The sequence below is a fragment of the Trichomonas vaginalis genome, chromosome II (assembly GCF_026262505.1).
Source record: "Trichomonas vaginalis G3 chromosome II, whole genome shotgun sequence".
NCBI lineage: Eukaryota > Parabasalia > Trichomonadida > Trichomonadidae > Trichomonas > Trichomonas vaginalis.
Window position 1 is genome coordinate 12,875,261 of NC_067204.1, and position 25,904 is coordinate 12,901,164.

The 25,904-nt window shown below is 35.9% G+C and overlaps 20 protein-coding genes and 4 pseudogenes across 24 annotated transcripts, besides 2 other annotated features; 13 read left to right on the top strand and 11 right to left on the bottom strand.

Moving 5' to 3' along the window:
* Positions 1–4,076: part of a mobile genetic element that runs on past the window's edge.
* TVAGG3_0535510 lies at positions 684–1,454 on the top strand (annotated as a pseudogene). The gene has a single exon. A coding segment is annotated over exon 1 (771 nt).
* Positions 4,077–4,964: 888 nt separating the features above from the next.
* Positions 4,965–25,904: part of a mobile genetic element that runs on past the window's edge.
* TVAGG3_0535530 (uncharacterized protein) lies at positions 5,069–5,635 on the bottom strand (the record flags this gene model as incomplete). The annotated part of the gene is made up of 1 exon (XM_001326267.1): positions 5,069–5,635. The coding sequence occupies one exon, from the start codon at positions 5,633–5,635 to the stop codon at positions 5,069–5,071; it is 567 nt and encodes a 188-aa protein (XP_001326302.1).
* TVAGG3_0535540 (uncharacterized protein) lies at positions 5,724–5,971 on the bottom strand (the record flags this gene model as incomplete). The annotated part of the gene is made up of 1 exon (XM_001305257.2): positions 5,724–5,971. A coding segment is annotated over one exon (248 nt), but the record flags the coding sequence as incomplete, so codon positions are not given.
* Positions 8,005–8,810, top strand: TVAGG3_0535550 (protein of unknown function, DUF4106 family; the record flags this gene model as incomplete). Its single annotated transcript, XM_051237742.1, has 1 exon — positions 8,005–8,810. A coding segment is annotated over one exon (806 nt), but the record flags the coding sequence as incomplete, so codon positions are not given.
* Positions 9,206–9,640, top strand: TVAGG3_0535560 (protein of unknown function, DUF4106 family; the record flags this gene model as incomplete). Its single annotated transcript, XM_051237743.1, has 1 exon — positions 9,206–9,640. The coding sequence occupies one exon, from the start codon at positions 9,206–9,208 to the stop codon at positions 9,638–9,640; it is 435 nt and encodes a 144-aa protein (XP_051095567.1).
* TVAGG3_0535570 lies at positions 9,794–11,192 on the top strand (annotated as a pseudogene). The gene has a single exon. A coding segment is annotated over exon 1 (1,399 nt).
* TVAGG3_0535580 lies at positions 12,555–13,351 on the top strand (annotated as a pseudogene). Its single transcript has one exon. A coding segment is annotated over exon 1 (797 nt).
* TVAGG3_0535590 (Poxvirus D5 protein-like family) lies at positions 14,186–14,617 on the top strand (the record flags this gene model as incomplete). Its single annotated transcript, XM_051237744.1, has 1 exon — positions 14,186–14,617. The coding sequence occupies one exon, from the start codon at positions 14,186–14,188 to the stop codon at positions 14,615–14,617; it is 432 nt and encodes a 143-aa protein (XP_051095568.1).
* Positions 14,654–15,073, top strand: TVAGG3_0535600 (protein of unknown function, DUF4108 family; the record flags this gene model as incomplete). The annotated part of the gene is made up of 1 exon (XM_051237745.1): positions 14,654–15,073. The coding sequence occupies one exon, from the start codon at positions 14,654–14,656 to the stop codon at positions 15,071–15,073; it is 420 nt and encodes a 139-aa protein (XP_051095569.1).
* On the bottom strand, positions 15,090–15,563 carry TVAGG3_0535610 (uncharacterized protein; the record flags this gene model as incomplete). Its single annotated transcript, XM_051237746.1, has 1 exon — positions 15,090–15,563. The coding sequence occupies one exon, from the start codon at positions 15,561–15,563 to the stop codon at positions 15,090–15,092; it is 474 nt and encodes a 157-aa protein (XP_051095570.1).
* TVAGG3_0535620 (P-loop containing nucleoside triphosphate hydrolases family) lies at positions 15,600–16,112 on the top strand (the record flags this gene model as incomplete). The annotated part of the gene is made up of 1 exon (XM_051237747.1): positions 15,600–16,112. A coding segment is annotated over one exon (513 nt), but the record flags the coding sequence as incomplete, so codon positions are not given.
* Positions 16,492–17,094, bottom strand: TVAGG3_0535630 (KilA, N-terminal/APSES-type HTH, DNA-binding family; the record flags this gene model as incomplete). Its single annotated transcript, XM_051237748.1, has 1 exon — positions 16,492–17,094. The coding sequence occupies one exon, from the start codon at positions 17,092–17,094 to the stop codon at positions 16,492–16,494; it is 603 nt and encodes a 200-aa protein (XP_051095572.1).
* On the top strand, positions 18,167–18,367 carry TVAGG3_0535640 (uncharacterized protein; the record flags this gene model as incomplete). Its single annotated transcript, XM_051237749.1, has 1 exon — positions 18,167–18,367. One exon carries the CDS (start codon positions 18,167–18,169, stop codon positions 18,365–18,367), a length of 201 nt encoding a protein of 66 aa, XP_051095573.1.
* On the bottom strand, positions 18,397–18,960 carry TVAGG3_0535650 (uncharacterized protein; the record flags this gene model as incomplete). Its single annotated transcript, XM_001295104.1, has 1 exon — positions 18,397–18,960. One exon carries the CDS (start codon positions 18,958–18,960, stop codon positions 18,397–18,399), a length of 564 nt encoding a protein of 187 aa, XP_001295105.1.
* On the top strand, positions 19,316–19,535 carry TVAGG3_0535660 (uncharacterized protein; the record flags this gene model as incomplete). Its single annotated transcript, XM_051237750.1, has 1 exon — positions 19,316–19,535. A coding segment is annotated over one exon (220 nt), but the record flags the coding sequence as incomplete, so codon positions are not given.
* Positions 19,726–20,029, top strand: TVAGG3_0535670 (uncharacterized protein; the record flags this gene model as incomplete). The annotated part of the gene is made up of 1 exon (XM_051237751.1): positions 19,726–20,029. A coding segment is annotated over one exon (304 nt), but the record flags the coding sequence as incomplete, so codon positions are not given.
* Positions 20,343–21,038, top strand: TVAGG3_0535680 (cytochrome B-C1 complex subunit 6, mitochondrial family; the record flags this gene model as incomplete). Its single annotated transcript, XM_051237752.1, has 1 exon — positions 20,343–21,038. One exon carries the CDS (start codon positions 20,343–20,345, stop codon positions 21,036–21,038), a length of 696 nt encoding a protein of 231 aa, XP_051095576.1.
* Positions 21,088–21,351, bottom strand: TVAGG3_0535690 (uncharacterized protein; the record flags this gene model as incomplete). Its single annotated transcript, XM_051237753.1, has 1 exon — positions 21,088–21,351. One exon carries the CDS (start codon positions 21,349–21,351, stop codon positions 21,088–21,090), a length of 264 nt encoding a protein of 87 aa, XP_051095577.1.
* TVAGG3_0535700 (uncharacterized protein) lies at positions 21,388–21,627 on the top strand (the record flags this gene model as incomplete). Its single annotated transcript, XM_051237754.1, has 1 exon — positions 21,388–21,627. The coding sequence occupies one exon, from the start codon at positions 21,388–21,390 to the stop codon at positions 21,625–21,627; it is 240 nt and encodes a 79-aa protein (XP_051095578.1).
* On the bottom strand, positions 21,650–22,382 carry TVAGG3_0535710 (annotated as a pseudogene). Its single transcript has one exon. A coding segment is annotated over exon 1 (733 nt).
* TVAGG3_0535720 (uncharacterized protein) lies at positions 23,164–23,788 on the bottom strand (the record flags this gene model as incomplete). Its single annotated transcript, XM_051237755.1, has 1 exon — positions 23,164–23,788. A coding segment is annotated over one exon (625 nt), but the record flags the coding sequence as incomplete, so codon positions are not given.
* On the bottom strand, positions 23,834–24,418 carry TVAGG3_0535730 (phage tail repeat-like family; the record flags this gene model as incomplete). Its single annotated transcript, XM_001326266.2, has 1 exon — positions 23,834–24,418. The coding sequence occupies one exon, from the start codon at positions 24,416–24,418 to the stop codon at positions 23,834–23,836; it is 585 nt and encodes a 194-aa protein (XP_001326301.2).
* On the bottom strand, positions 24,438–24,590 carry TVAGG3_0535740 (uncharacterized protein; the record flags this gene model as incomplete). Its single annotated transcript, XM_051237756.1, has 1 exon — positions 24,438–24,590. One exon carries the CDS (start codon positions 24,588–24,590, stop codon positions 24,438–24,440), a length of 153 nt encoding a protein of 50 aa, XP_051095580.1.
* Positions 24,610–25,011, bottom strand: TVAGG3_0535750 (uncharacterized protein; the record flags this gene model as incomplete). Its single annotated transcript, XM_051237757.1, has 1 exon — positions 24,610–25,011. The coding sequence occupies one exon, from the start codon at positions 25,009–25,011 to the stop codon at positions 24,610–24,612; it is 402 nt and encodes a 133-aa protein (XP_051095581.1).

Consider the following 25,904-nt stretch of genomic DNA (forward strand, 5'->3'; position numbering starts at 1 on the left):
ACCATAAAGATGGTATATTTGGTGAAGAGTTTAGAAAAAAAGTTAGGGAGAGAGAAGGAAGAGAACCTATTGTACATGACCTTGCAAACGAAAGTTTACAAAATGTCATAAAAACTTACTTTGCAGACGATGAATCGAGAAGGGATGAATATTTAAGAAACTCAAATGGACAGTACCAAATGAAATGTTAGTATTGAAAAACATGTTCCTTGACAAAATAAAACCAACTACAGAATAAACGACGCAAGACTGAAAGATTGGGTAAAAGCTTTCCCATTCACAAAAGATATAGTTGGTAACATGGAAAGAAAACCAGAATGGCTACAAAAAACATATATTTGGAAACGAGCTTATTCCATATGGACAGGCACTGTTTGAAGCGCTTGAACCGGAAACTCAGGAAAGAGTCATGCAACAATACGCGAAGACTCAATACAGACTATGACAAACTCTTTCTAGGATATAGGTACCTGAGATGGGCGACCAGAGCCAAAAGGCAAAAAGGACATGGGAAATTTCAACATACTAGATGAACATAATGCAAAGATGCAACAACTTCAAGCAGAGGGCAATGAAGGAAAAAGAAGAGTTAAAAACTCAGTCAGGAAGAAAGTAAAGCTTGGTCGGAGTGGGTTCTATTATGACATATAAATCCAAATATTCTATATTTTTACTCATATGAAATGTACGCCGCTCAGAATATAACGCCAACAGTTTTGGATGCCATGAATGGAAATGTTTCCGAATGGTATAACGAATGCGACAATGCCATTAGAAGGTCAGAAATAGTTCCTGGAACTTACGAATATACAACTGCTGTTTCTTATGGAAACGTAGGTGAGTTTGGAGAAGGTTCTTCAACAACAGTAGATATTGCTTGCGACAGGTTTCATATTATTTCTATTGACAACTCATTCTTATACGTGAAACAAGACATTGAAATAAAACCTTCTGCCAAGTTGTCTGACAAGAAAGGTTGCAATGGAATTTTCTATGTCGGATACCAATATGCTCCAGAAGTTTTCATGGGATATAAGATATATTCTAACTCTGACTTAGTTCAAACAGTAACATGGGCAAACTATGAATGGTTCGCTTTGAGAAACTCAGTACAACCACAAGCTAGAGAACAAACAGACCAGTATGCAACTATTGAGAAAATAAGAAGACTTGACCCTAACGTTCCAGGAGTTTATGTTAACCTTTCTGGTTCAGATGGAAATGCTGTCACTAAAGTAAAACTGAAACTTAGAGTTCCTTTGTCATCTTTCCTCATCTTCAGTTTTTAAGATACTTGCCAAACTGGGCAGGAAAAATTTCTATTGAACTTACTCCAAGCAAAAATAACTTAGTCATTGCACCAACACAAGACCCATTCACTATTACAGAAGTAGTGGGAACAAATAAAATGTCATTCGCCGACTTTTGCAAAGACAAAGTTGACTTAGACTTTGGTTTCTCAAACCTCAACACTGAAGTAAACTATTATTTCAATGCTGCTGGAACTGCTTGGACCCAGTTAAGTTCACATGCGAAAAATTTGAATGCAAGAGAATAGAAAGCAGACTTGCAGTCTATATGTTGGACCCAGATATTTCAAATGCTTTAGCTGCCAAATATATTGCAGTTCCACTTATGTTCCCTATACACCAATATCTGTCAAAGACTTTGCAGGTGAAGTTGGAAACCAAAGTGCTGACCCAGGTGCAAGAACAGATATTGCTTTAACAACTGCAATGAAACATGCAGATACTATGTTTGTACTGTTCAGACGAACTATAAATGACTATTCTTGTTTCTACAACCCCGGTATTAAATATCATATAAACATAGATGGCAAATATTATCCAAGAGAAGAATATTCTACAGTTGAGGATATGAGGTCATACAACTTGACATTAGATGCTATGACTTTAACAACAACTTCACAACAACCATTAACCCTGAAATGCAAAGTTCTATTATGCCATATGTGAAAGTATGGACTCATACAGGAGGTCAAAAAACTCAATATACAAATGGAGACCGTTCAAACTTTTGGCTTGGCATTCCATTTGCTGACTCAGAAGACTTTATGGGTGGTATTTCAACTGTTGGTACAGTTCAAATACAATATACTGGTGACAGAGACGGTCCAGATGAATGAAAGCAAAGAAGTTTACAAAACCAATAGCACTTTTCACGGAAGATGCTCTTTTGAAGATTCGTTCGATGAAACCTGCTGGGGCTCCTCAGATTGGCATAACGACAGCTTCCATCGAGCAGATTTTGGCAGCAGGTCAGTAAGTTGTTCTTGAACTGACTTCTCTCCGTCAAATATTGACAGTACGCCAGTTTTGACATAATATTGTATTAAAACTTACCTTTAGAAATATCTGAAACTTCTTTTTTATACTCATCGCTATCCATATATGTCTTCAGGGCTTTTTGTTTTATTTCTTCATCTTTCAGTATTTTATATTGAGTAGTATGGTTTTTCAAATTTATGACATCTTGTTCCATTTTTGCTACTTCTGTTGCTTTTTCTGACACTTTTTTCGCATATTCCTCTGTACTTAGTTCTTTCAGTTGTTCTTCTTTCTTCTTTTCTCTACGTTTAACTCATTGAGTTTCTTTGTGTGTCTGTCATATTCTAGTTTCTTTTCGTTTTCACTTATTTGTTTCTGTATGTCTATGTTTGACTTTTTGACATCTGTTATTTGATTTTTGAGTGAACTCAAATTCATTTGACTTTGAGGGTTATAGGCTGTTCCGTCTGCAGCTCCACCATAGCCTGCCATTTTCGCTAAAAGTGCCGCTCTTAAACCTCCACTCTGTGCACCAACAACTCGGTTTAAAAGCATAGGATTGCTTGACATTTGTTGCAACATAGTGGGGTCATTCAGCATTTGTTGTTGCAACTGTTGTTGTGGTGTCAGTTTTACTATTGGATGTTTCAATGCTCTCTTCCTCTTACGTATATTCTTACGTAGCTTACGTGGCATTTTAAGTGAAGTTAAAAAGCGGCTTTTGACAGATGTTTATTGTGACTTCTTCGTAAAGACTTTGTTAAGACTTCTTCGTAAAGACTTTGTCAAGACTTCTTCGTAAAGACTTTGTTAAGACTTCTTCGTAAATGACCAAAAATATATTTTAGGTGAAGAGGTGAGATTTCACCTCTTTTTTCACCTCATTTCTCACCTCTTGAATTTTCATGAATTTCTTCGTAAAGACTTTGTCAAGACTTCTTCGTAAAGACTTTGTCAAGACTTCTTCGTAAATGTTTTGTCAAGACTTCTTCTTCGTAAATGTTTTGTCAAGACTTCTTCTTCGTAAATGACCCTAGTAGTATATTTTTGGTGTAAATTTCATGAAAATTCAAGAGGGTGAAAAATTAGGTGAAAAAACAGGTGAAATCTCACCTCTTCACCTAAAATATATTTTTGGTGTAAATTTCATGAAAATTCAAGAGGGTGAAAAATTAGGTGAAAAAACAGGTGAAATCTCACCTCTTCACCTAAAATATATTTTTGTCTGATTTTACGAAGAAGAAGTCTTGACAAAACATTTACGAAGAAGAAGTCTTGACAAAACATTTACGAAGAAGAAGTCTTGACAAAACATTTACGAAGAAGAAGTCTTGACAAAACATTTACGAAGAAGAAGTCTTGACAAAACATTTACGAAGAAGAAGTCTTGACAAAACATTTACGAAGAAGAAGTCTTGACAAAACATTTACGAAGAAGAAGTCTTGACAAAGTCTTTACGATGAAATCTTGACAAAGTCTTTACGATGAAATTCATGAAAATTCAAGAGGTGAAAAATGAGGTGAAAAAACAGGTGAAATCTCACCTCTTCACCTAAAAATATATTTTTATTGAATTCTGTATAATATTCTGAGTAATATGACAGATGTTTATATAACACTTTCTCCGGTTTATAGGACCTCTCTCATATTCTATCTTGTCATATCAAAACTCATAGTCATGTTTGTCCTCTAAGACTTCATTTATACTAAACATCTTCAGGGCTAGAAGGCACGAAGTGCCTGGAAGCCCCACTACCTTTTTTTTTTTTTTTTTTTTTTTTTTTTTTTTTTTTTTTTTTTTTAAACTCATATTATTTTCTAATATATAACTATTTTATATAAAAATCAAATTCAATGATCTTAAAAGCGAAGGATAAACCTCAAAATTTACGAATATAATGAGTGGGAATATAATGCTTATCTATCATAAAACCATATGAAATATCAATTTTTTGCTTTACGCCTAATTTTTGACGACAATTAGCAAAAAATGTTAAATGTTAACACTCAGTCCATTTGAATATGAAAAATAAAATTGACTTTGATTAAATGTTTTTATTTATCATGCAATTCTTCTTGCGACCAAAGATTTGAATAAAATTTCAAAAAATAAGATAGCTTAAAAAATAATATACGGTAGTGTTTACTAATAGATGAATAGTATATAAATTCTATTAAAATGGATTTGATCCAAAAAAAATATAAAACCAAAAATAATTGTTATAATTTAAATGAAGAAGTAATTTAAAACGATTTTATTTATGATCAAATTTTATATATTTTTTTGGATCAAATCCATTTTAATAGAATTTATATACTATTCATCTATTAGTAAACACTACCGTATATTATTTTTTAAGCTATCTTATTTTTTGAAATTTTATTCAAATCTTTGGTCGCAAGAAGAATTGCATGATAAATAAAAACATTTAATCAAAGTCAATTTTATTTCTCATATTCAAATGGACTGAGTGTTAACATTTAACATTTTTTGCTAATTGTCGTCAAAAATTAGGCGTAAAGCAAAAATTGATATTTCATATGGTTTTATGATAGATAAGCATTATATTCCCACTCATTATATTCGTAAATTTTGAGGTTTATCCTTCGCTTTTAAGATCATTGAATTTGATTTTTATATAAAATAGTTATATATTAGAAAATAATATGAGTTTAAAAAAAAAAAAAAAAAAAAAAAAGGTAGTGGGGCCTCCAGGGGCTGCGCCCCTTCTAGCCCCGAAGATGTTTAGTATAAATGAAGTTTTTATTCGGAAAATTGTTAGTCTTCTGGTGTGAATTCGGAGGACTCTTCTTGGATAGAGTTTTGTATTTCCTCCTCCTCTTCTTCTTCCTCCATTGCTTCTGGGAAGAAGCCTTCTTCTGGGTCGAAAACATTATATAATGTGTAATTGAATGACACATTATATCTTTCTTTGCGTTCGCTCCTGACAAAGAACTTAGTTCCAGGAATACAGAAGACTTCTGTGCGTTGGAAAAGCTGATGTCCTGGAACGAATTTGGCAATTAGAGACTTCTTTTTTCCGAATTGTTCAGGAGTTTCCATGACGACAGTAACAACATCTCCATCTGCGAGGTCTTGTTGTTGTTCGGAAAGGTAAAGAGCAATGATATGAATGGTTGCTGCGTTGAATTCGAGAAAGTCGAATTCAAATTGTGTTGTCGTATAACATTCAAACCATTTTGTACAGTTGTCTCCGAACTCGTCAACGTATTCATCTTCGTCATATCCGTAACTAAAGACTTGGAATTCAGCAATTCTCTTGTCGAATGACCGTTGCATGTAACGAGGAAGATTTTGACGAACTTGGTATAAAGTTCTCAACATTATAAGCTTAGTAAATGTTGGAAAATACTGAACTAAGACATCGCTAAGCTCAATTGGATTTGGAATTGTCTTAGTAAGTTCAATTGAACTAGCAATTGCTTTGTTCAGAACTTCACAGAACTGAGTATTGTATGTAGCGTCTGGTTGTGTGTTTTCTTCGGCGTCTTTGAGATATTTAGAGCAAATTTGTTGAAGAATTTCTCTTAATTCGTTGTTAGATTTTTTGGTGGTTATTCTAACCGCTGTGCCGGTTCTTGGAGGTTGTGGGGCTTTGGCTTTGGTTAGCGGTTGAGAATTGTTAATGTTTGAATTGTGGTTAACAGCGTTGGCTTCCATTAGACAAAAATAAACTGTTTTTTCAAATAAGAGTTTGAGATGAACCGTTTTCGTCAACGGAGACTCCCTCTATTTTTTTATTTTATTTAATAGTTACCGTTGGAAAACCGTTCCATCTCAAATATTGAATGAAACTATAAACGTTTTTTGTTTTCTATATATACTTTTTTGTCCAACGGTAAAACTTTTTACACAACGGTTTTTGAGAGTTCGTCGCTGTTGACTTTTTTGTAGAGCACTCAAAATAGTATAACTTTGTCCGGACAAATAAGGGTCTATCGTCGCTACAGGAAAAGTTACGGGCGTTCCAAGGAAGTATACTTTGAGAAGCCTTTCCCCCTTATAGAATGAGAATAGGACGGTTATTTTACAAAAACTGACAACACTTTGACCGAGTAGTTTTTTGTGCTGAACAAAAAGTGTCATATAAACATCTGTCAAAAACCGTTTTTTACTTCACTTAAAATGCCACGTAAGCTACGTAAGAATATACGTAAGAGGAAGAGAGCATTGAAACATCCAATAGTAAAACTAACACCACAACAACAGTTGCAACAACAAATTATGAATGACCCCACTATGTTGCAACAAATGTCAAGCAACCCTATGCTTTTAAACCGAGTTATTGGTGCACAGAGTGGAGGTTTAAGAGCGGCACTTTTAGCGAAAATGGCAGGCTAGGTGGAGCTGCAGACGGAACAGCCTATAACCCTCAAAGTCAAATGAATTGAGTTCACTCAAAAAATCAAATAACAGATGTCAAAAAGTCAAACATAGACATACAAAAACAAATAAGTGAAAACGAAAAGAAAACTAGAATATGACAGGCACACAAAGAAACTCAATGAGTTAAACGTAGAGAAAAGAAGAAAGAAGAACAACTGAAAGAACTAAGTACAGAGGAATATGCGAAAAAAGTGTCAGAAAAAGCAGCAGAAGTAGCAAAAATGGAACAAGATGTTATAAATTTGAAAAACCATACTACTCAATATAAAGTACTGAAAGATGAAGAGATAAAACAAAAAGCCCTGAAGACATATATGGATAGCGATGAGTATAAAAAAGAAGTTGAAGCAAATGTAAAGGCAGAAAAACTTTTACAGTTGCAAAACCAAACCGTACAGTATGAAAACTTAGCACAAGAAAGTAAAAATAACGACGCAGCCATGCAAAAGGCAATGAAAAGCGCAGAATATATAAAAGCTAATAATGACTGGTTAGATGCCCAAGCCAACGCTAAAGCAGCCCAACTTATAGGGTCAATAAGGACAAAAATACAAGCGGATGAAGACAGTTCAAATGAAGCTTTAATGAATGCTGACTTTAAGAACGCCTTCGAAGCTCTTCATAGTAAGGTGAAACTAGTGAACGACTTCTCATCTGGAAAGAAAACTGAAGTCTCAAGGTTTCGACAAAGAGTTAAGAGAAGTAGCACAAAATATGACGAAAATAACAGATGCAGCAACGAGACAGGCAGTTCAAAGTGCCTATGACGCCGTTAGAGCAACTGTTGTGGAAAGTCAAGAAAAAGATTACAACAGACCAAAACAGACCTAGTAAATGCTTTCTTAAAAACGAAAAGTCAGGTAGGACATTATGCTGCAGATGGAACATATGTGCCAGCTGGTGGAACTTATATACCACCAAACCCTCCAAGAGAAGCACCTGCACCAGGACTACCTAAAACATTTACATCGTCACATGGACACAGACACAGGCATGCACCAAAACCAACACAACAACCAACACAACAACCAACAGTTCAAAACACTGCACCACAACCAACAGTTCAAAACACTGCACCACAACCAACAGTTCAAAACACTGCACACAACCAACAGTTCAAACCCAGCACACAACAACCACAAACAGAGCAAGGACATAAAAGAAGTAGAGAACAAGGAAACCAAGAATTCTTAAAAATGCTTAAGGAAGACTATGGTTACCCAGATAGTATTGACTTTAGTGACAGATATAAAGAAGCTATTAGAAAGTTCAAGGATGGAAATACTGACCCGAACCTATTTAGCTTTATGGTTCAGCACCAAATGGGATATAATTTCAAACCTGGAAAATACAAGCTCGCTAAGGGATATGATTTAATAGCATATCATCCAAATGACATGACTGAATTTACTCCGAGATATTTGGTGTCAGAGCTAAATGATAATTCAACTCTCTTCATGAAACGCGTAAAAAATAGAGACGGAACGAAAGAAGAAAGGTTTATGAGTCCGGATGACTTAGATAGGGAACTTTTTAAAAACGGTCTCGGAATATATGAAATGCCAGCAGATGAGGTACAAGAAACTCCACAGGAAGAAGTTCAGATACAACCAGACATGGAAGAAATAGTTCAGCAACAACAGCTAGAAGAGCCTGAAGGAAACGAACAAGTCCCTCCTTTGGAAACTAACTTCACAGAACTAGATGAAGATTTGGAACAGCCGAAAAATCTTGACCCTCAACAAGAGTATGCGGAGAATATGGAATCTTTCCAAGAGTCTAAGAAAAATTCGGCTGACATAGTAGAAGAATATCGAAAAATGTTCGCCGACATACAAAAGACTCCAACATCAGATGAAAATATTCAGCATAGAATGGAAGAACTGAAAGAAAGTGTACGCAAATACAACAATCCTTTTTACTTACGACCATATAACGTTCAATCTTTGGCTGAACTCGGTGAAAATAAAAGGTTAAATTTCAACAAAACATATAGAAATGAAACATTGTTTAAAGTTCATTCAGAACCTAACCAATATGGAAACAAACCTACTTTTGTTTCTGCAGACTATGGAACTACAATGAGATGGGGTCATAAAGCTAATCCGGATAGGTGGTTCATAAACTTACAACCACAATTCCAAGAAGTTGTAGACGCAATGGAAGTGAATGGTGAACCAGATATAGCTGGTATTTTCAGCGCGGCTTTAATGCCATTGAAAGATATGAAAATGCAGATATTTTGACCAGTATGAAATGAACATGGCTGATGGAAATATAACACCTGACGTTCTAGAACATTTATCTCAAAGAACTACACAGAACCATAGAGATGGTATATTTGGTGAAGAGTTTAGAAAGAAAGTTAGGGAGAGAGAAGGAAGAGAACCTATTGTACATGACCTTGCAAACGAAAGTTTGCAAAATGTCATAAAAACTTACTTTGCAGACAATGAACCGAGAAGGGATGAATATTTAAGAAAACTCAAATGGACAGTACCAAATGAAATGTTAGTATTGAAAAACATGTTCCTTGACAAAATAAAACCAACTACAGAAATAAATGACGCAAGACTGAAACATTGGGTAAAAGCTTTCCCATTCACAAAAGATATTATTGGTAACATGGAAAGAAAACCAGAATGGCTACAAAAACATATATTTGGAAACGAGCTTATTCCATATGGACAAGCTATGTTTGAAGAGCTTGAACCGGAAACTCAGGAAAGAGTCATGCAAACAATACGCGAAGACTCAAATACAAACTATGACAAAATCTTTCTAGGATATAGGTTACCTGAGATGGGCGACCAGAGCCCAAAGGCAAAAAGGACATGGGAAATTTACAACATACTAGGTGAACATGAGGCAAAGATGCAACAACTTGAAGCAGAGGGCAAGTTACCAAAAGCGACACCAAAGAAGAAGAGTAGAACAAAGTGAAAGTAGTGAAGAAGTAACTTCATCTAGTGAAAGTAGTGGCAATGAAGGAAAAAGAAGAGTTAAAAACTCAGTCAGGAAGAAAGTAAAGCTTGGTCCGAGTGGGTTCTATTATGACATATAAATCCAACTATTCTATATTTTTACCCATATGAAATGTACGCCGCTCAGAATATAACGCCAACAGTTTTGGATGCCATGAACGGAAATGTTTCCGAATGGTATAACGAATGCGACAATGCCATTAGAAGGTCAGAAATAGTTCCTGGAACTTACGAATATACAACTGCTGTTTCTTATGGAAACGTAGGTGAGTTTGGAGAAGGTTCTTCAACAACAGTAGATATTGCTTGCGACAGGTTTCATATTATTTCTATTGACAACTCATTCTTATACGTGGAACAAGACATTGAAATAAAACCTTCTGCCAAGTTGTCTGACAAGAAAGGTTGCAATGGAATTTTCTATGTCGGATACCAATATGCTCCAGAAGTTTTCATGGGATATAAGATATATTCTAACTCTGACTTAGTTCAAACAGTAACATGGGCAAACTATGAATGGTTCGCTTTGAGAAACTCAGTACAACCACAAGCTAGAGAACAAACAGACCAGTATGCAAATATTGAGAAAATAAGAAGACTTGACCCTAACGTTCCAGGAGTTTATGTTAACCTTTCTGGTTCAGATGGAACTGCTGCCACTAAAGTAAAACTGAAACTTAGAGTTCCTTTGTCATCTTTCCTCATCTTCAGGTTTTTAAGATACTTGCCAAACTGGGCAGGAAAAATTTCTATGAACTTACTCCAAGCAAAAATAACTTAGTCATTGCACCAACACAAGACCCATTCAGCATTACTGTAGCTGGAACTGGTGGAGCCAAGTTCTGTGACTTTTGCAAAGACAAAGTTGACTTAGACTTTGGTTTCTCAAACTTCAACAATGAAGTAAACTATTATTTCAATGCTGCTGGAACTGCTTGGGACCCAGTTAAGTTCACATGCGAAAAATTTGAATGCAAGAGAATAGAAAGCAGACTTGCAGTCTATATGTTGGACCCAGATATTTCAAATGCTTTAGCTGCCAAATATATTGCAGTTCCACTTATGTTCCCTATACACCAAATATCTGTCAAAGACTTTGCAGGTGAAGTTGGAAACCAAAGTGCTGACCCAGGTGCAAGAACAGATATTGCTTTAACAACTGCAATGAAACATGCAGATACTATGTTTGTACTGTTCAGACGAACTATAAATGACTATTCTTGTTTCTACAACCCCGGTATTAAATATCATATAAACATAGATGGCAAATATTATCCAAGAGAAGAATATTCTACAGTTGAGGATATGAGGTCATACAACTTGACATTAGATGCTATGAACTTTAACAACAACTTCACAACAACCATTAACCCTGAAATGCAAAGTTCTATTATGCCATATGTGAAAGTATGGACTCATACAGGAGGTCAAAAAACTCAATATACAAATGGAGACCGTTCAAACTTTTGGCTTGGCATTCCATTTGCTGACTCAGAAGACTTTATGGGTGGTATTTCAACTGTTGGTACTGTACAAATACAATATACTGGTGACAGAGACGGTCCAGATGAACTGAGAGCAAAGAAGTTTACAAAACCAATAGCACTTTTCACGGAAGATGCTCTTTTGAAGATTCGTTCGATGAAACCTGCTGGGGCTCCTCAGATTGGCATAACGACAGCTTCCATCGAGCAGATTTTGGCAGCAGGTCAGTAAGTTGTTCTTGAACTGACTTCTCTCCGTCAAATATTGACAGTACGCCAGTTTTGACATAATATTGTAAGATAAACTTACCTTTAGAAATATCTGTAAGTTTTGTTGTTATATTTTTGTCAACGTCAAGAACTTTCACCATTTCAGTTATACCAACTTTCTTTGCTTTATGAAAATATTTTGGTTCAGCAAAGACTGCTATTCTATAACATTTACCATTGTTTGTATAAAGAACTATTCTGTCAATGTATTTGTATTGTTTGTGGTTGTAAACTTTTTTCTGCTTCAATTCGAAGAGATACTCGAATACGTCCATCTTTTTATTCTAAGTAAAATGTCATTTCCGAAAAATAGAAGCGTAAGTGTTTCAAAAGGTTTAATGGCGGTGGCAGATGTGAAGTTAAATTCACCAACTCAAACAAACAGTCAAAGTGTTGTTGTCAATGTCAAAGACAGAGATGTTGAAGTGGGGAAACCATACGAAGACGAAGATGGTATAACAATTGTTCCTGTAAAAGAACAACCAACATATCCTGAAGTTAGCAGAGACTTAAGTTCTGTTGCAGATATTCGAAACGACTACCAACAACTGAAAGACAAACTTCAAACTCAGGAGAAATTTGTCAAGCTTAAGTATAATGTTAAACTTGGTCGAACACAACCCTGTAAAAGTGAACTCATATGTCATTGCACCTCATGAAGTTTTGAAAGAACTATGAAACTTTTGACAGAGGCAGACGATATAAACATCAAAGAAATAGAACCCGACATTAGTTGCTGTGGTGTTTCATATCATGTCATTGACAAGATATACGTTATGAAAAGGAGGTGAAACGTTGAACTTAAAGTATAGTTTCCCAGACGTCATAAAAATATTTGACGACCACAACATTTCATTAAAATTTTTGCTAAGTAAAAATGTCAAAACTTCTTGAAAGATGTTTGAAGAAAAATAATATAGACTTTATTTCATGTAAAGGACTTTACACACTTTTGAACGATATGAAAGACCCTGTTTTGTTTGTTCGTGTAGACAAAGGAAAGTTCTATGTCTTTACAAAATATTTGAACTTCTTAGACAGAGAACTTCAAGAAACGCCATGTGAAAGTTTAGATGAAGTTCTTCTCCACTTTCAGAAAAACTTTTTAAATATATATAAATGGCAGAAGATATAATGGTTTATACTATTACGACTAAAAACCCTGAGTCATATAATTCTATAACAACAAACTTACAAAGTCCTCAAGGACGGTATTGTAAACTAACCTTAAACACAATGACGACTAAAGCCTGTTTTGCTCTTTTGACACCAGAAGACTTTATTGTTGTGAATGGTAAAAAATACTCCTTTGAAGATACTTATCAGATATACCACCAACAGGTTTTGTTGACTTATTTAATACTTTAAGGACGGGTGTAACATGTGCTGCAACTAGAGCAGGTTTCATTATGTTTGGATGTCCGACTGAGTTTACTATAAACGATATGAGCTATAATACAAAACTTATTTCTGGTTTTTACTACCAACAGTTTCCTATAACAGGAAAAGGTGTCATACAAGGAATGTCTATTCCATTGACATTAAGCACACCAATCTTATATATTGTTTCAAACTTAGGTTCAAAGTGTTATTCGAATGTCGACAGAAACTATTATGACCAAAAGATACTTATGCGTATAAACAATACTTTCTCTGCTGGTTTGCCTATTGTTCATTCGAATGCAGAATTTTCAACCTTAGTGAACTCAAACACTTTGGCAAGTATAACGTTGACATTAGTTGACGCAAACTTTGTTCCTGTAAAACTTTTATGTCCTATGTATTTGTCAATGACGGCAGAAAGTTTCGAATTGGAAGATGCAACTGGTGAAAGTATTGTATTACAAGAACAACTTCAACAACAAATAGCTCAAGAACAACAAATGCAACAAATGCAACAACAAAGTCAAGAATAAAAAAAAATATTTTTTTTTATTCTTATAAAAATGTACAGAATAGATGTTTCAGATTTTTATGACTTCCAAGCATTCAGAAATATGTGTCCATTTCGAGACTATAACAAAGCAGTCGAAAATTTGAAACGTTTAGTCATTTATGTCGACTCTGCTCCAGAATGTTATGTCATGAAAGAATGGGATGTTGTCTTTAACAAACCAAGAGCAACAATAGTGTCTGAACAAGAATGTAGACAGAAACTTAAGAAAATAAAAGTCGTACAAGTTGGCATGAAGATGTTAGATGCTTGGGATATCTTATTGTCAAAGTTAGAAGATTTTTCAGTTCGAGGTATAAAGTTCTATACACCTTCTCCAAACTTCTATTCTATCTTCACTGGATATAAATACGAACAAGTAGAATGGAAAGAAAATATTATAGAAGCTTGGTTAGACCATGTCAAAGAAATTATATGCAATGGAAACGAAAAGGTTTATGAGTATATCTTATGTTGGTTTGCAAACATCTTACAACATCCAAGTGCTAAAAATGAAACTGCTCTCATTATAATTGGAAAACAAGGAACTGGTAAGAACACATTCTTTACAGATATCTTGTGCAAACTGTTAGAAGGTTATTCGAATCCGAATATGACAAACTTAGAAAACATCTGCGGTAAATTTAACTCCTCAATAGAGAATATGAAACTTATAGTTTGCAATGAACTTCAAAGTATAGATACAACAAAAGTTTTGAACTCAGATGCTTTGAAGAGTCTTATAACAGACAAAGTTGGAGTTGTTGAAAGAAAGTATAAAGACCAAAGAGTTTGTGAAAATGTTGCAAACTTCATTATGGTTTCAAACAATACTGTTCCGATGAAGTTAGAAAGTTCTGACAGAAGATATGTAGTTGTCAGAACGTCAGATTCTCATATGCAAGATACAGAATATTTTGACGACTTAGCAGAAACTTTGACATCTGACTTTTACAACCACTTGTTCTCATACTTTATGACATTAGATATTTCTAAGTTCAATCCAAGACAAATTCCACATACCGAAGAGAGACAAACATTGTTAGAAGCAAACAAGAGTGTATATGAACTGTTCATAGATGAAACTGACTTTGAGTGTTTAGATGAAAGGTCATTGTACGATTCGTATAAACAATATTGTCAAGAATATGGTTATATGGCAGCTTCTAAACGAACATTCTTGGCAAATGTCAAAAGTCTTTTAGATGTTCAGAATGGTGTATATACAAAGAAAAATTTTTCTGAGTAAATTTAAAAAAAAATCTTTTTTTATCCGATAGAAAAGATGGCAAAATTCATCTCAGTAAATAAGTACATGACAGAAGTCAAAGATAAGTTAGCTCCATTCGCATATTTGAATGTTTACTTCTACAATTTTGAAAAGTCTTCATTCAGCAAAGTTTGGAACATCGAACCAGTTAAGTTTGCTATTGTGACTAAAAATGGTGCGAAATTTGAAGACTTAGACATAGAAGGTTTGTTAGCAGTCAAAGAAAGTTTTGACAGAAGGTTCTCAAACCTTAAAGAAGGCAAAGCATACAAACTTGTTATACCTTATGAACCAAAGAAGACAGACGACTATGAATATTATGAGTCTAAGATAGTTGAAGTTCAAGGTAAATTGGGTAAAAAGATTTTAGAGTCTAAGCCAGTGTTTGCTCCTAAAGAGGAAGAGAACATTGACATTGACCCAGAAATGTTCTAAAAATAAAATTTTATTTTTACATGTCAAATTTCTTTTTCTCTGGAACTGGTTCAGGTTCTTTCTTCTCTTCTTCTACTTTCTTTTCTTCTTCTACTTTCTTTTCTTTCTTTTCTCTCTTCTTCTTCTTCTCTGGTGGAGTTATGTCAAATTTGGCGCAACCATATTTATGTAAAAGTTCTTTGTCCTTTAATAGCTCATCTATTCTGTTTTCTATTTCATCTTCAAGAACAGCGCATGTGTCTTCTTTGCATTCTAAGAAGTTTTGTTGGACTTCATCTCTCCAAGAGGCGTCATCTCTGTCAACAAGTCTGTCATTGACAAATTTTAAGACTGCTCTGCTTAATGTTTTATGGTTCTTGTCATATTCCCAGAAACAGAACTTTAGAACAAATTCACCTTTCTTGTTTACACTATGTAAGATTTTATGGTCGACAGATGTTTTGCTGTCGAAAAGCTTGTCTCGAATATAGATAGCGAAATCGCTAGACATTTTCTAAAAGATAAAAATTTTAATTTTTCTAAAAATATGTTAGAAAAAAAGTTTGCTGACATTGACAAAAAATTTGAGAATGTTTTAAACAAGAACAAGAGGAAGTTAGAAAATGCTCAGATAAAACCCATACATGACAAGTTCTTATTTGCTCAGAATGGTATAACAGGTCTAATTGCACCACCTGGGTCGGGTAAGACTTTCACTTATCTTAAAATGGCTGCACAACAACAAGAACTAGATGAGAAGAACCCATTCTATGAGTTAGTAGTCATTTGTTCGACTTCTGGTCAATTTGACCAAACCGTCAATTCGTTCAAAGATATTATAAAGAAGTCTAAGTTAGTATGTATAAAAGACTCTGAGTTGTTAGATTGGATAAAGAAGTACCAAAGAAGAGTTTTGAAGTATAATGCTATAAATGAGTATATAAATTCGAAGTTTAAAGACCCTAATGAGGAAATGCAGAGAATATTAGAGAAGAAACACTTCAGAAACAAACAGAAAGAGATAGAATACATTTCGAAGAAATTGCAATCTTACGATTGGAAGACTTACCCTCATAGATGTCTTCTTATCTTAGATGACTTTGCTTCTCATCCTTTGTTAAAGAATAGAGAACAAGATATGTGTCGAATTCTTAAGAAGCTCAGACACTTTAACATCTCAGTTGTCATTTGTGTACAGACAGCAAAGAGTTTAAGTAAGGATGTTAAAAGAATACTTACTGACATTATACTTTTCCCCGGATTGTCCGAAGACGATTTCATGGAACTTATGAAAGAGTCCATGGCAGGTAAGTTTGACAGATATGAACTATGGGAGAAGTATAAAGTCATACAAGACCCTCATACTTCTTTCAGAATTCATATCTACGCAAACAAAGTTCAAATTGTAAAAAGTCAAGCTTGAAAAATAAAGAGTTCATTTACTCTGCTTGTTTGAAGTTGTCAAAATACTCTGTTATTTTTTCCTTTAACAATGACAAATCTTCTTTGAATGTAAGTATTGTACAACCTTTAATATCATAGTGTGTTTGAGGTAACGTATCTTGAACTATTTGTTTCACATCTTCATTCGGTGTCATTGAAATCGGTAAGTTTTCGCGATAGAACCAATTTCTGTCAGATTTGTAAATCTTAGCAAGGTCGTAAAAGCTTTTGTTGTTTCTTCTGACTAAATGCAACATAACCATATCTTTATCTTCTTCTTTCTCCAACTCTTCAGTATAAATCATATACTTATAGTTCTTTTCCTTTCCTTTTGGTACCGAACGTGGTATTCTTTTCTGAATGTTTTTGTCTTTTGCTTCAATGACTTCATCTTTTGCTTCAATGACTTCATCTTTTGCTTGAAGTTTCTTTTCCATCTCTTCACGTTCTTGTCTATGAATTTCGTCAAGAAGTCTGTAAACATGCCATGCATAACGAGGAGAAGCCCACATTGCAACTGCATTTACTAAAAGTCTATGTACATAATATCCTCTTAAATTTATTGGCAAATTTTTACGATTTTCATGTGTTTTATGCATGGCCGAAAAAAGTCGGTCTAGAGAAATTTCACTCAAAAGTTCTTGTGTGCTTTGGTTTTTGAACTAGTCGTCTGCGTGTTTAGTATCTGGAGCAAAACATGCTGTCAAAATACTTTGCATCTGGTACATATCGTCTTTGACCGAACGAATGAGACGGAGTTGTTTGTTAAACTGTATGTACTCATATTCTTCATTTATGGCTTCATGAACGATAGCAGTTGTTGTGTTCTCTGTTGTTGACATATCTGTCCTTACATACAAAATAAAAAAATAAATAAAAATAAAACTAACTTTATTTTTTCTGTCTTAAGGAAACTCATGATTTTCATAGAGTTTTGGCGACCTAGATAAAAGTCGGTCTCGCTGTTCTTCACTGTTTTCATAGAGTTTTGGCGACTAAGGTTTCTTACCTACTCGCTGTTCTTCACTGTTTTCGTACGGAATTCAGCAAAAATATAATTTAGGGTAGAAGGTTAGATCTAACCTCCTTTCTAACCTGTTTTTTTCACAACCGTTTTACATGGTAAGCGTTATTTTTTGACGAAGTGAACATTGACACTTCGTCAAAAAAATCCCTGAAATCATATCTTACATACAAAAAAATACAAAAAAATGACACTTTTTCATTAGATAACTGTTATTTTTTGACGAAGTGAACATTGACACTTCGTCAAAAAAATCCCTGAAATCATATCTTACATACATAAAAATACAAAAAAATGACACTAACTTTATTTTCTGACTTTCACAAAAGACCAAAAATAAACGCTTTACATGTATTTTTCAGCAACTTCGTCAAAAATAACAGTTATAAAATGAAAAAGTGTCATTTTTTTCATGTCCGAAGACTCGAAGGTGCAACACTTCCAAAATACCGACGAACTCAGAAGAGCAGCATGGCAGTATCTTCTTGACAACTTCTTTGAGTTCTCCAGGTACACCTTGGAAAATGCTGAAGAACTCCGACACAGAGAATTTGGAGAAATTGCACTCCAATACTACCTTGACAAACAAAGGGTAAACAAAGGGTAAATTAAGACTAAAAACTTAACGTTTAAAAAGTGACATTTTTATGAGCTCCGAGTCACCGAGAAAACTTGGTCAGATGTTAGCAGCTTACTTCCCTGAGGAGGATGGAAGCGTTACATACGTAAGGTTCAAAAACAACGAACCTGGAATTGCGTACAAAATTCGCAATTACATGACCATGGAAGAGTACGAAAGGTTCCTACAAGAGAAACCAGCTCTAAACAACTCAGAAAAGAAAGAATAAAAAGTTTAACTCGTAATTGTTTATTTTTTTTACTTGTATGGGCAAGCTGCAAGAATGAAGTCGACTATCTCAGTCTTTGTCTTGACCAGTTGGACGGCTCTTGTGAGTATGTCTGTTTTGCGGTCTCCAGCTGGTGTCTGACCTTCGTAATTGCGCATGTTCTTGAGAGCTCCAACTGTAAATGGTTGTAGGATGAAGAGTCTCTCAGACTGCTTGAGGTAGTCTTCACGGTCACGAACCGAATCTGTGGTACGAGTCGAATCGGTCGATTTGAGGGAAGAGAGTGAGAGCCTGTCTTCTTCCATTGGGGTAGTAGCATACTCTTTACGTAAGCGGTTCAGACCTTCCTCGAACTCTTGGTCTCTCTTGGATTGAGATTGGAATTGTGGGGCAGGGTTTTGCATAAACATCCAAGGGTTGGGGAAGTAAGGCATAGGCTGAGGAGGGTAGTTCGGGAAGCCTTGTGGTGGGTAGTAACCTTGAGGTGGAAATTGGTAGTAAATCGGAGGTACTTGCTGGAACTGAGGTGCAGGGGCTGGTGCTTTAGGTTCCTCTGGTTTGGGAATGGACTGGGTTGGTGGTACGTCGGACATTGTTCTGAAACAGTACAAGACTAGTTCTGAAACAGTACAAGTATTGTTCTGAAAAAGTACAAGTATTGTTCTGAAGCAGTGCAAGTATTGTTCTGAAAAAGTACAAGTATTGTTCTGAAGCAGTACAAGTATTGTTCTGAAAAAGTACAAGTATTGTTCTGAAAAAGTACAAGTATTGTTCTGAAACAGAAAATTTTTCTCACAAATTGAGAGCTTTTACGGGAAATTTGTTCTGAAAAAGGACAAGTATTGTTCTGAAAAAGTACAAGTATTGTTCTGAAACAGTACAAGACTAGTTCTGAAACAGTACAAGTATTGTTCTGAAAAAGTACAAGACTAGTTCTGAAACAGAACAATGGACAACATCGAGCCATTAGATGAGGCAATTTACCTTATAGAGATAAATGAAGTTGTTAAGCAGTACTTGGGCAAGGACAAAGCCAACAAGTCCCTCGGCTGCTGGTTGTCTGGAAGAGGTGCGCTGAAAATCGAAATTGAAACCGGAATTCCAATTCAAATACCAGAAAACACTCCTGTAGACGACATAAAGGAGATGAAGAAAGAAGCTCTTCTCAAGTTCTTTGCAAAGCGCCCATGGATACAACTTCCAAACAGAGAGAGTCCAATTCCACGAATTATACAAATTCTCAGAGCACTGTTTCCACTTCTCAGGACGGCCGTTCTTCATAACCTCAGAAGGCGACATCCAACCAGTACTGTAAACCTTAACGTTTAGAGTAAAAACATTTTTTTTTCATTTTTTGAATGAAGCAAGTTAAATTCGTCCCACACCAATCTCAATGGACCGATGAAGAGTTTCAAGCCATCGTTGAAGACGTTGAGAACGACATAGACGGCGAACTTAAAGGAGCTCAAATCACAATTGCAACCAAAATTGCAGAGGTCAAGGAACAGATAGCTCCACTTAAAGCTACCAAAGCTACTCTTGACCTCATGGATAGTTACCGTTTAGATGTCAAGAGTGGAATAAGACAATTAAAATTAAAACTTCTAAACTACGAAGCTATACTCCAAAAGTTAGCAGAAATGAGAAGACTTTACCAGAGCTACTTACATGTAAGGGACTTACCTTCAAGCAGTCCGACCAAAGATGAATTTGTTGACATTGTCCCAATTTTGTCCGAAAGTCAGCTCAGATGTTTCGAACTGCTCTCAACATATCCGGAATATGAACGTTTGCCTGAACTCTTTCGGTTCCTCAAAAAACGTTTTTTGGTTCTCATGTTCCAAACTTTTATCGGAAGAGACAACAAACGTTCAGAAGAAGAACAAGATATTATTTTAAACTTGTTGTATGACATAACTGTCATAACAAGCTTTTTGAAGTAAAACCGCCATTCTCAAACCACTTCATTTTTTCGATGTCCGAACAAGCACCGAAGCCAAACTCAATGGCAGATGTCCTTTCAAGGTTGCCAGAAAAGCGCCCAGTTCAAATTCAAATTGCCCAATTGAACGCTCATCTGTCAAACACCATTAAGACTCTCCAAAGTAGTCTTATGGAAGAGATAACCAATCTCAAAGTCGAAGTCCTCACGAACCAAGCTTCCAATAAGAAAGTCCTGAACGATTTCGCGGAAACCTTGCGCCAATACAACATAGAGAACCAAAACCTTGCCCGACTCATCTACCGTTTCTTCGAAGAGATAGACGCCATCTGGAAGGTACTCGGAAAGGACAGAACATGCAACACCGTACTTCGTGAACACAGAATTGCCGAAGGTATTATCAAAGAAGAGGAAGAAGAGGAAGAAGAAGAAGAAGAAGAAGAGAAACACGAAGAAAAGGAAGTTTGGTCAACCCTTGTTGTCGATGACGCTTACGAAATTTCCCAACCCTACCCATACAAAATCCGCAACAAGGCGACAGGTAAGGTTCTTACCCCAGTCCTCAACAACTTGGGACACTTGAACCTTAACCTTCGGAATTACGGTTCAGTTTCCATGGGCAAGCTTGTCGCAATTCAATGGGTTCCAAATCCAGGCAAGAAGACGAAGGTCAGACACATTGACGGTGACAAGCTCAACAACCGTAAGGAGAACCTCGAGTGGTTCTAAGAGTAAAAAAATTTTATTTTAGGGGGAAACCCCAAGTAAATTTAGGTGTTTATTTGGATAAGTATGTTAAATTAAGGGTAATTTGCAAAATTAGTTCCCGACCTTTGAATTGGGCTCTTTCGTTATCCCAGTTGCGTAGGAGGTCGTCCCAGAGGAGTTGGTAGAATTGCCAATCCAAGGACGATTTGTCCTCCCAGGCATTGAGGATGTACTGCTCGTAGAGTTTCATGACCTCTGCCTTGCACCAGACACCCTCTCCCTTGGAACGTAAGGCTTCTTCGAAGTGCTCGAATGCGATTGGCTGCGTGACCATCCGAAATGACACTTTTTGTCCGTTTGGTCAATGTTTATGTCTCGTGCCATAGTCGATGAAAATACAGACAAACAGGTTATATATGAGTTTGAGACCAAGAATGGTGTAACTCGACCTGTCCGATTCAAAGACTCCGAGGGCGACCATGAAATTAAACGGAAATTAGCTAGGAAGGAATATAAAATGGACTGGTTGCCACCACCTCCACCTCCACCACCTTTACCTGTTCCTCAAGTAAATAAGCCTTTCCCGTTCCCAAGAATTCCCACATTTTAATTCAAATTCGAATAAAAATTTTTTATTTCATGCAATGTTTTATTTCTGTGCCGTCTTCAAGTATGCCCCAGTACTTACGCTTGGAGAGGACATGAACTTCGGTGAAAATTTTGTCCAATTTGAATTGACCCATCTTTTCACCGACCATGCCCATTTCAATGAGTTTGTTGTACCCTTCTTCGTTCGTCATGAGTGCGTCAATGTTCTCATAGTAAACCTTGACTTTGGATTTGACTTCGGAGAAGAATTTGTTGTAGTTGTCAAGGACTGCTTTTGCGAACTGAGGGTAAGACCAATGTTCGACAATAGGTTTTAATGTGGTTACTAAGCCACTTTGACCTTGAGTGAATTCGTACTTCAAAACAAAAGGAGAAAACCTTTCAACAAAGTTGTCGACCTTCTCATAATGTTTACTCTTCATCTCTTGAGGTTTCTTAATGGAATATCCCCATGTCGAATTCATAAGCAATTTGAGTGTCATTGCAAGTTTGGGGTTTGAAGCTTTCCTAATATCATACAGTTGTTGTATGACTTTTCCAACTGTATAGTTCCTTCCCGGGAACTCACCATCTTCGTTTGGAATTCCAGTCGGAATATATTGGACAAACCTCATGTATGCAGCGTTAAGGTCGACATAGTATATCTTTTCATCTGAGTCGAACTTGTCACAACCAATTGGTCCAGTTTGTGGAAATTCAAGTGAGTCTCTTATCTTCTGAGAAACTTCTCCTGTTATCTCATAAACATCGTCGAAGCAACCTGTTTCATATAAAACCTTCTGACCTAACTCAGATGCTCTCCAATACAATTTGACGTCAATTGGATGTCTCAATGGAAGTTTGTTTATAGCATCTTGAAGTTCTTGCAACCTCATTGGAAGTTCTTCTGGTTCAGGTTGGTATCCGAACAATCCAACTCCTTGTGGAATTGTGTACTTCTTTTGTACTAGAACTTTGTCTGGAACAACTTTTGGTCTTGCTAACAGTGAAAAGTTTGTTTCGTCTTTTGGTACAAAAGTTTCTGTCAGCTTGTCATCTGGAATTGGTTCCAACAAACCTTTCTCGAAAAGAATGTTTACAGCTCTGACAATGTTGCACTTGCCTTTTCCGAACAATGGGTTTGTAAGACTTTCGTTCAACATGAAGTGGTTGTGGACAATTACAATCTTCAACCATGGTAAGTCTTTGTCAACAACATAGTCGTCATGTGAAGAACCTTTAGCTGTAGGTATGTTGACTCGGATATTGACATTTGCCAACGGTGCAATTTTTGCCAATTGACCTCTGAGAATGTACCTTGTCTTCACACATGACTCAAGATACTTCATCTTCTCATCTGTAACAAGACCAGAGTTCCTGAGACATGTAAGAATGCAAGGTTCATTGACAATTGTTTCAATTGAATTGTAAATTCCATACCTTGTCAAGTCAATGTCAGACTTATTTATGAACGGGAAGTATCCAGCATGTTGTCTGACTGCTTGAGGGTTAGGTTGGTACCATTCGAACTTGACACTTGCAATTCCTTCAATTGCATTCAAAATGTCTGAGTCGGAGTCAAACATTTGTTCTCTCTTTGTAGTCTTGAAAGCGTCAAGAAGTTTTGCAGCTGTTTGTTCATTGCCATTTGCATAGTAAATGTGACCATCCAAATCTGTTATGGTCAATCTGAGATTGTATCCTTTCTTATTTCCGTCTTGTATGGCAGCAAGTACACCCATGAAGCCTTCTTTGTTCTTTCCTTCGTCAAAGTTTACTGTAAAGGTTCGACCAGATGTAATTTGACTTCTAACTTCACGATACTTTTCATATGCATATCTTGTTCTTTCCATGGGAGCATGACCATCCTCTGCACTACCTTTTTTCCTTCTCAAAGGATGCAATTGTTCGTCATGTTTCCAGTAGAATCTGGCAAAGCCGTCGTGTCCTTCAACTTGAGGTTCACTAACATCGAAAGGCATGTCCATAAGACGTTCTTCTTCTAACCTCTCTAGTCTGTTTGGATAATTTGCACGTGCTGTTTCCAAATCCATTTCGTAGCGAAGACCAGCCAGTTTGTCATAGACTTTTATGGGTCTTCCCTTCCTATATTTAAAATTCTTCGAAACTCTCCAACCATATCTTTGCAACTCTGCTTTTATTCTAGCAGACTTTCTATCCATTCTATATGGGGGCATTTTTATAAAAATAAAAAATATTTTTTTTCTTTACTTTACATAACCACCTGCTGCCATAAGTCTTTGACGCCAACCCATACCAGCTAATGAAGGTTGACTTGGTTTAGTTTCCAAACTAAACTTTGGTTTTGGTTTATCTTCAGTTTTTGGTTTCTCTTCTTCTATCGGTTTTTCGTCACTTTTCGGTTCCTCTGACTTTACTTCACCTGCAGGAACAGTTGTGTTGTCAACATCTTCATAAATATCATATGCCATTTGTTTTTGTTTTCCTTTCAACTTTTTGTGTTTGTTGTAAAGTTTAGAATATTTCGACTCTAAGTCAATGAGATGTTCTATAATGAACTGTTGGTCAGTGAAGTAAACTTTTCCATCTGTTGTCTCGAAAGCTCCTTCAGACTTCAATATTTTATTTGTGAGAGTCTGTTTCTTTTTTGAGATACTAGCCGTTCCATTTCTATGAAAAGTGACTTTATAGTTAGGGTTTGTATTTCCAGACCTGGCACTTTCTATTATTGAATTTTTCTCTTCATCTGTAAGTTCTTTGACAGGTTTTGACAATGGTTCTGAACTTTTTGTTTGTGGTGTCAAATCTACCGTTTCAACTTCTTCGGTCATTTCATCTCAGTAAAAAATTTTAGTTTGGTTTGTTTTCAACTGGTTGTTTAGGTTTTTTAAGTCGGTCTAAAACTTCCTGAGGTATAGGAAGAACTTGACAAACACGTTGTGTAACTGCTGGAAGTCGACAAATCCATCTTGAACCCATTTGTCTCAATGCTGTATTGTTCATTTCATCTCAGTAAAAAACTTTACATTCCCCAAGTTTGAGGTGGTTGCGGTTGGTTATTGTTTACCCACTGTTGTGCATGGTTATATCCTCTGTTAAAGAATCTTTCACCTTGGTCCATATAGTGTCCTGCTTGGTTATAGTAGTCATTTGCTTTGTTATAATAGTTTCCTGCTTGTCTTCCTACATTGTCCATCCATCCTTGAACTTTTCCTCTTGTTTCAGGATTTGGAATAAGATTTGCTGCATCTCGTGCTACATCCCAACCTTTCTGTACAGTTTGTATAATAGGTTGTGCTTTCTCTTTAAGTATACCTAATGTACTCAAAATCTTCCTTCCAACTCCAAATACACCTCTGGCTATTGTTCCCACTGCGGGCAAAAATCTGGATGCAACTCCTGCTAATGCGCCAAATAAACCCATTTCTTATGGGTTAAAAAATGACGAATCCAAACAAGGACCCCTATGTTTCTAAGGCAACAAAGAAAGCACTCATGATAAAAATCTTTAGTTCAACACCAAATGCTTGGTTTATGGATATCTTGGAAAACATTCCGAGGTATAGAGAAGATGGACCACCATACTGGCTAATATTTGTTGGTCAAAACACAAGATACTGTGAAGCCATACCATTACAGTCCAAAGCTATTTTAGATATCTTAGCAGCTTTGACAATATTCGTTGACAAATACCATCCAACAAAACTGACATCTGACTGTGAAAGTTCTTTCAAATCAGATGATGTAAAAAACTATCTGCGTTCAAAAAATGTAAACCAATATTTCATTGTCGACCAAAACCATTCTGCTCTTGGTGTCATTGACGGTTGTATAAAAATGTTAAGAGACTTAAACCAACCACAAGGTGGTGAAGCAAATGAAATGTCATATGACGACAAATATAGACACTTCTCCATGGCAAAGATGAGACAAGTTTTAAATATTTACAATAGCCGTAAACAAAAAGGTTTGGGAAACCACTCCCCCGAAGAAATGAAAAACAACCCTGACTTAGAGAAAGACTATATATTTAATAATTTAGTCAAAAGAGACAAACAAGAAAGAATGCCGGGCTTCAAACTTAAGAAAGGCGACAAAGTAAAAATAGAAATACCTAAACGCGACCCATATGAAAATACTATTGACTATGACAACAATGGGAACCCGACAGGTACTCACATTCGTGTTCGTAAAAATAGAAGAAAGTATACAAGAGAATATTATGAAGTTTTAGGCAAACATGGCAAAATGTACAGACTGCAAGCAGAAGATAAAACTACTATTGTCAGACCTCGTTTCAAACTTGTCAAAGTTCAA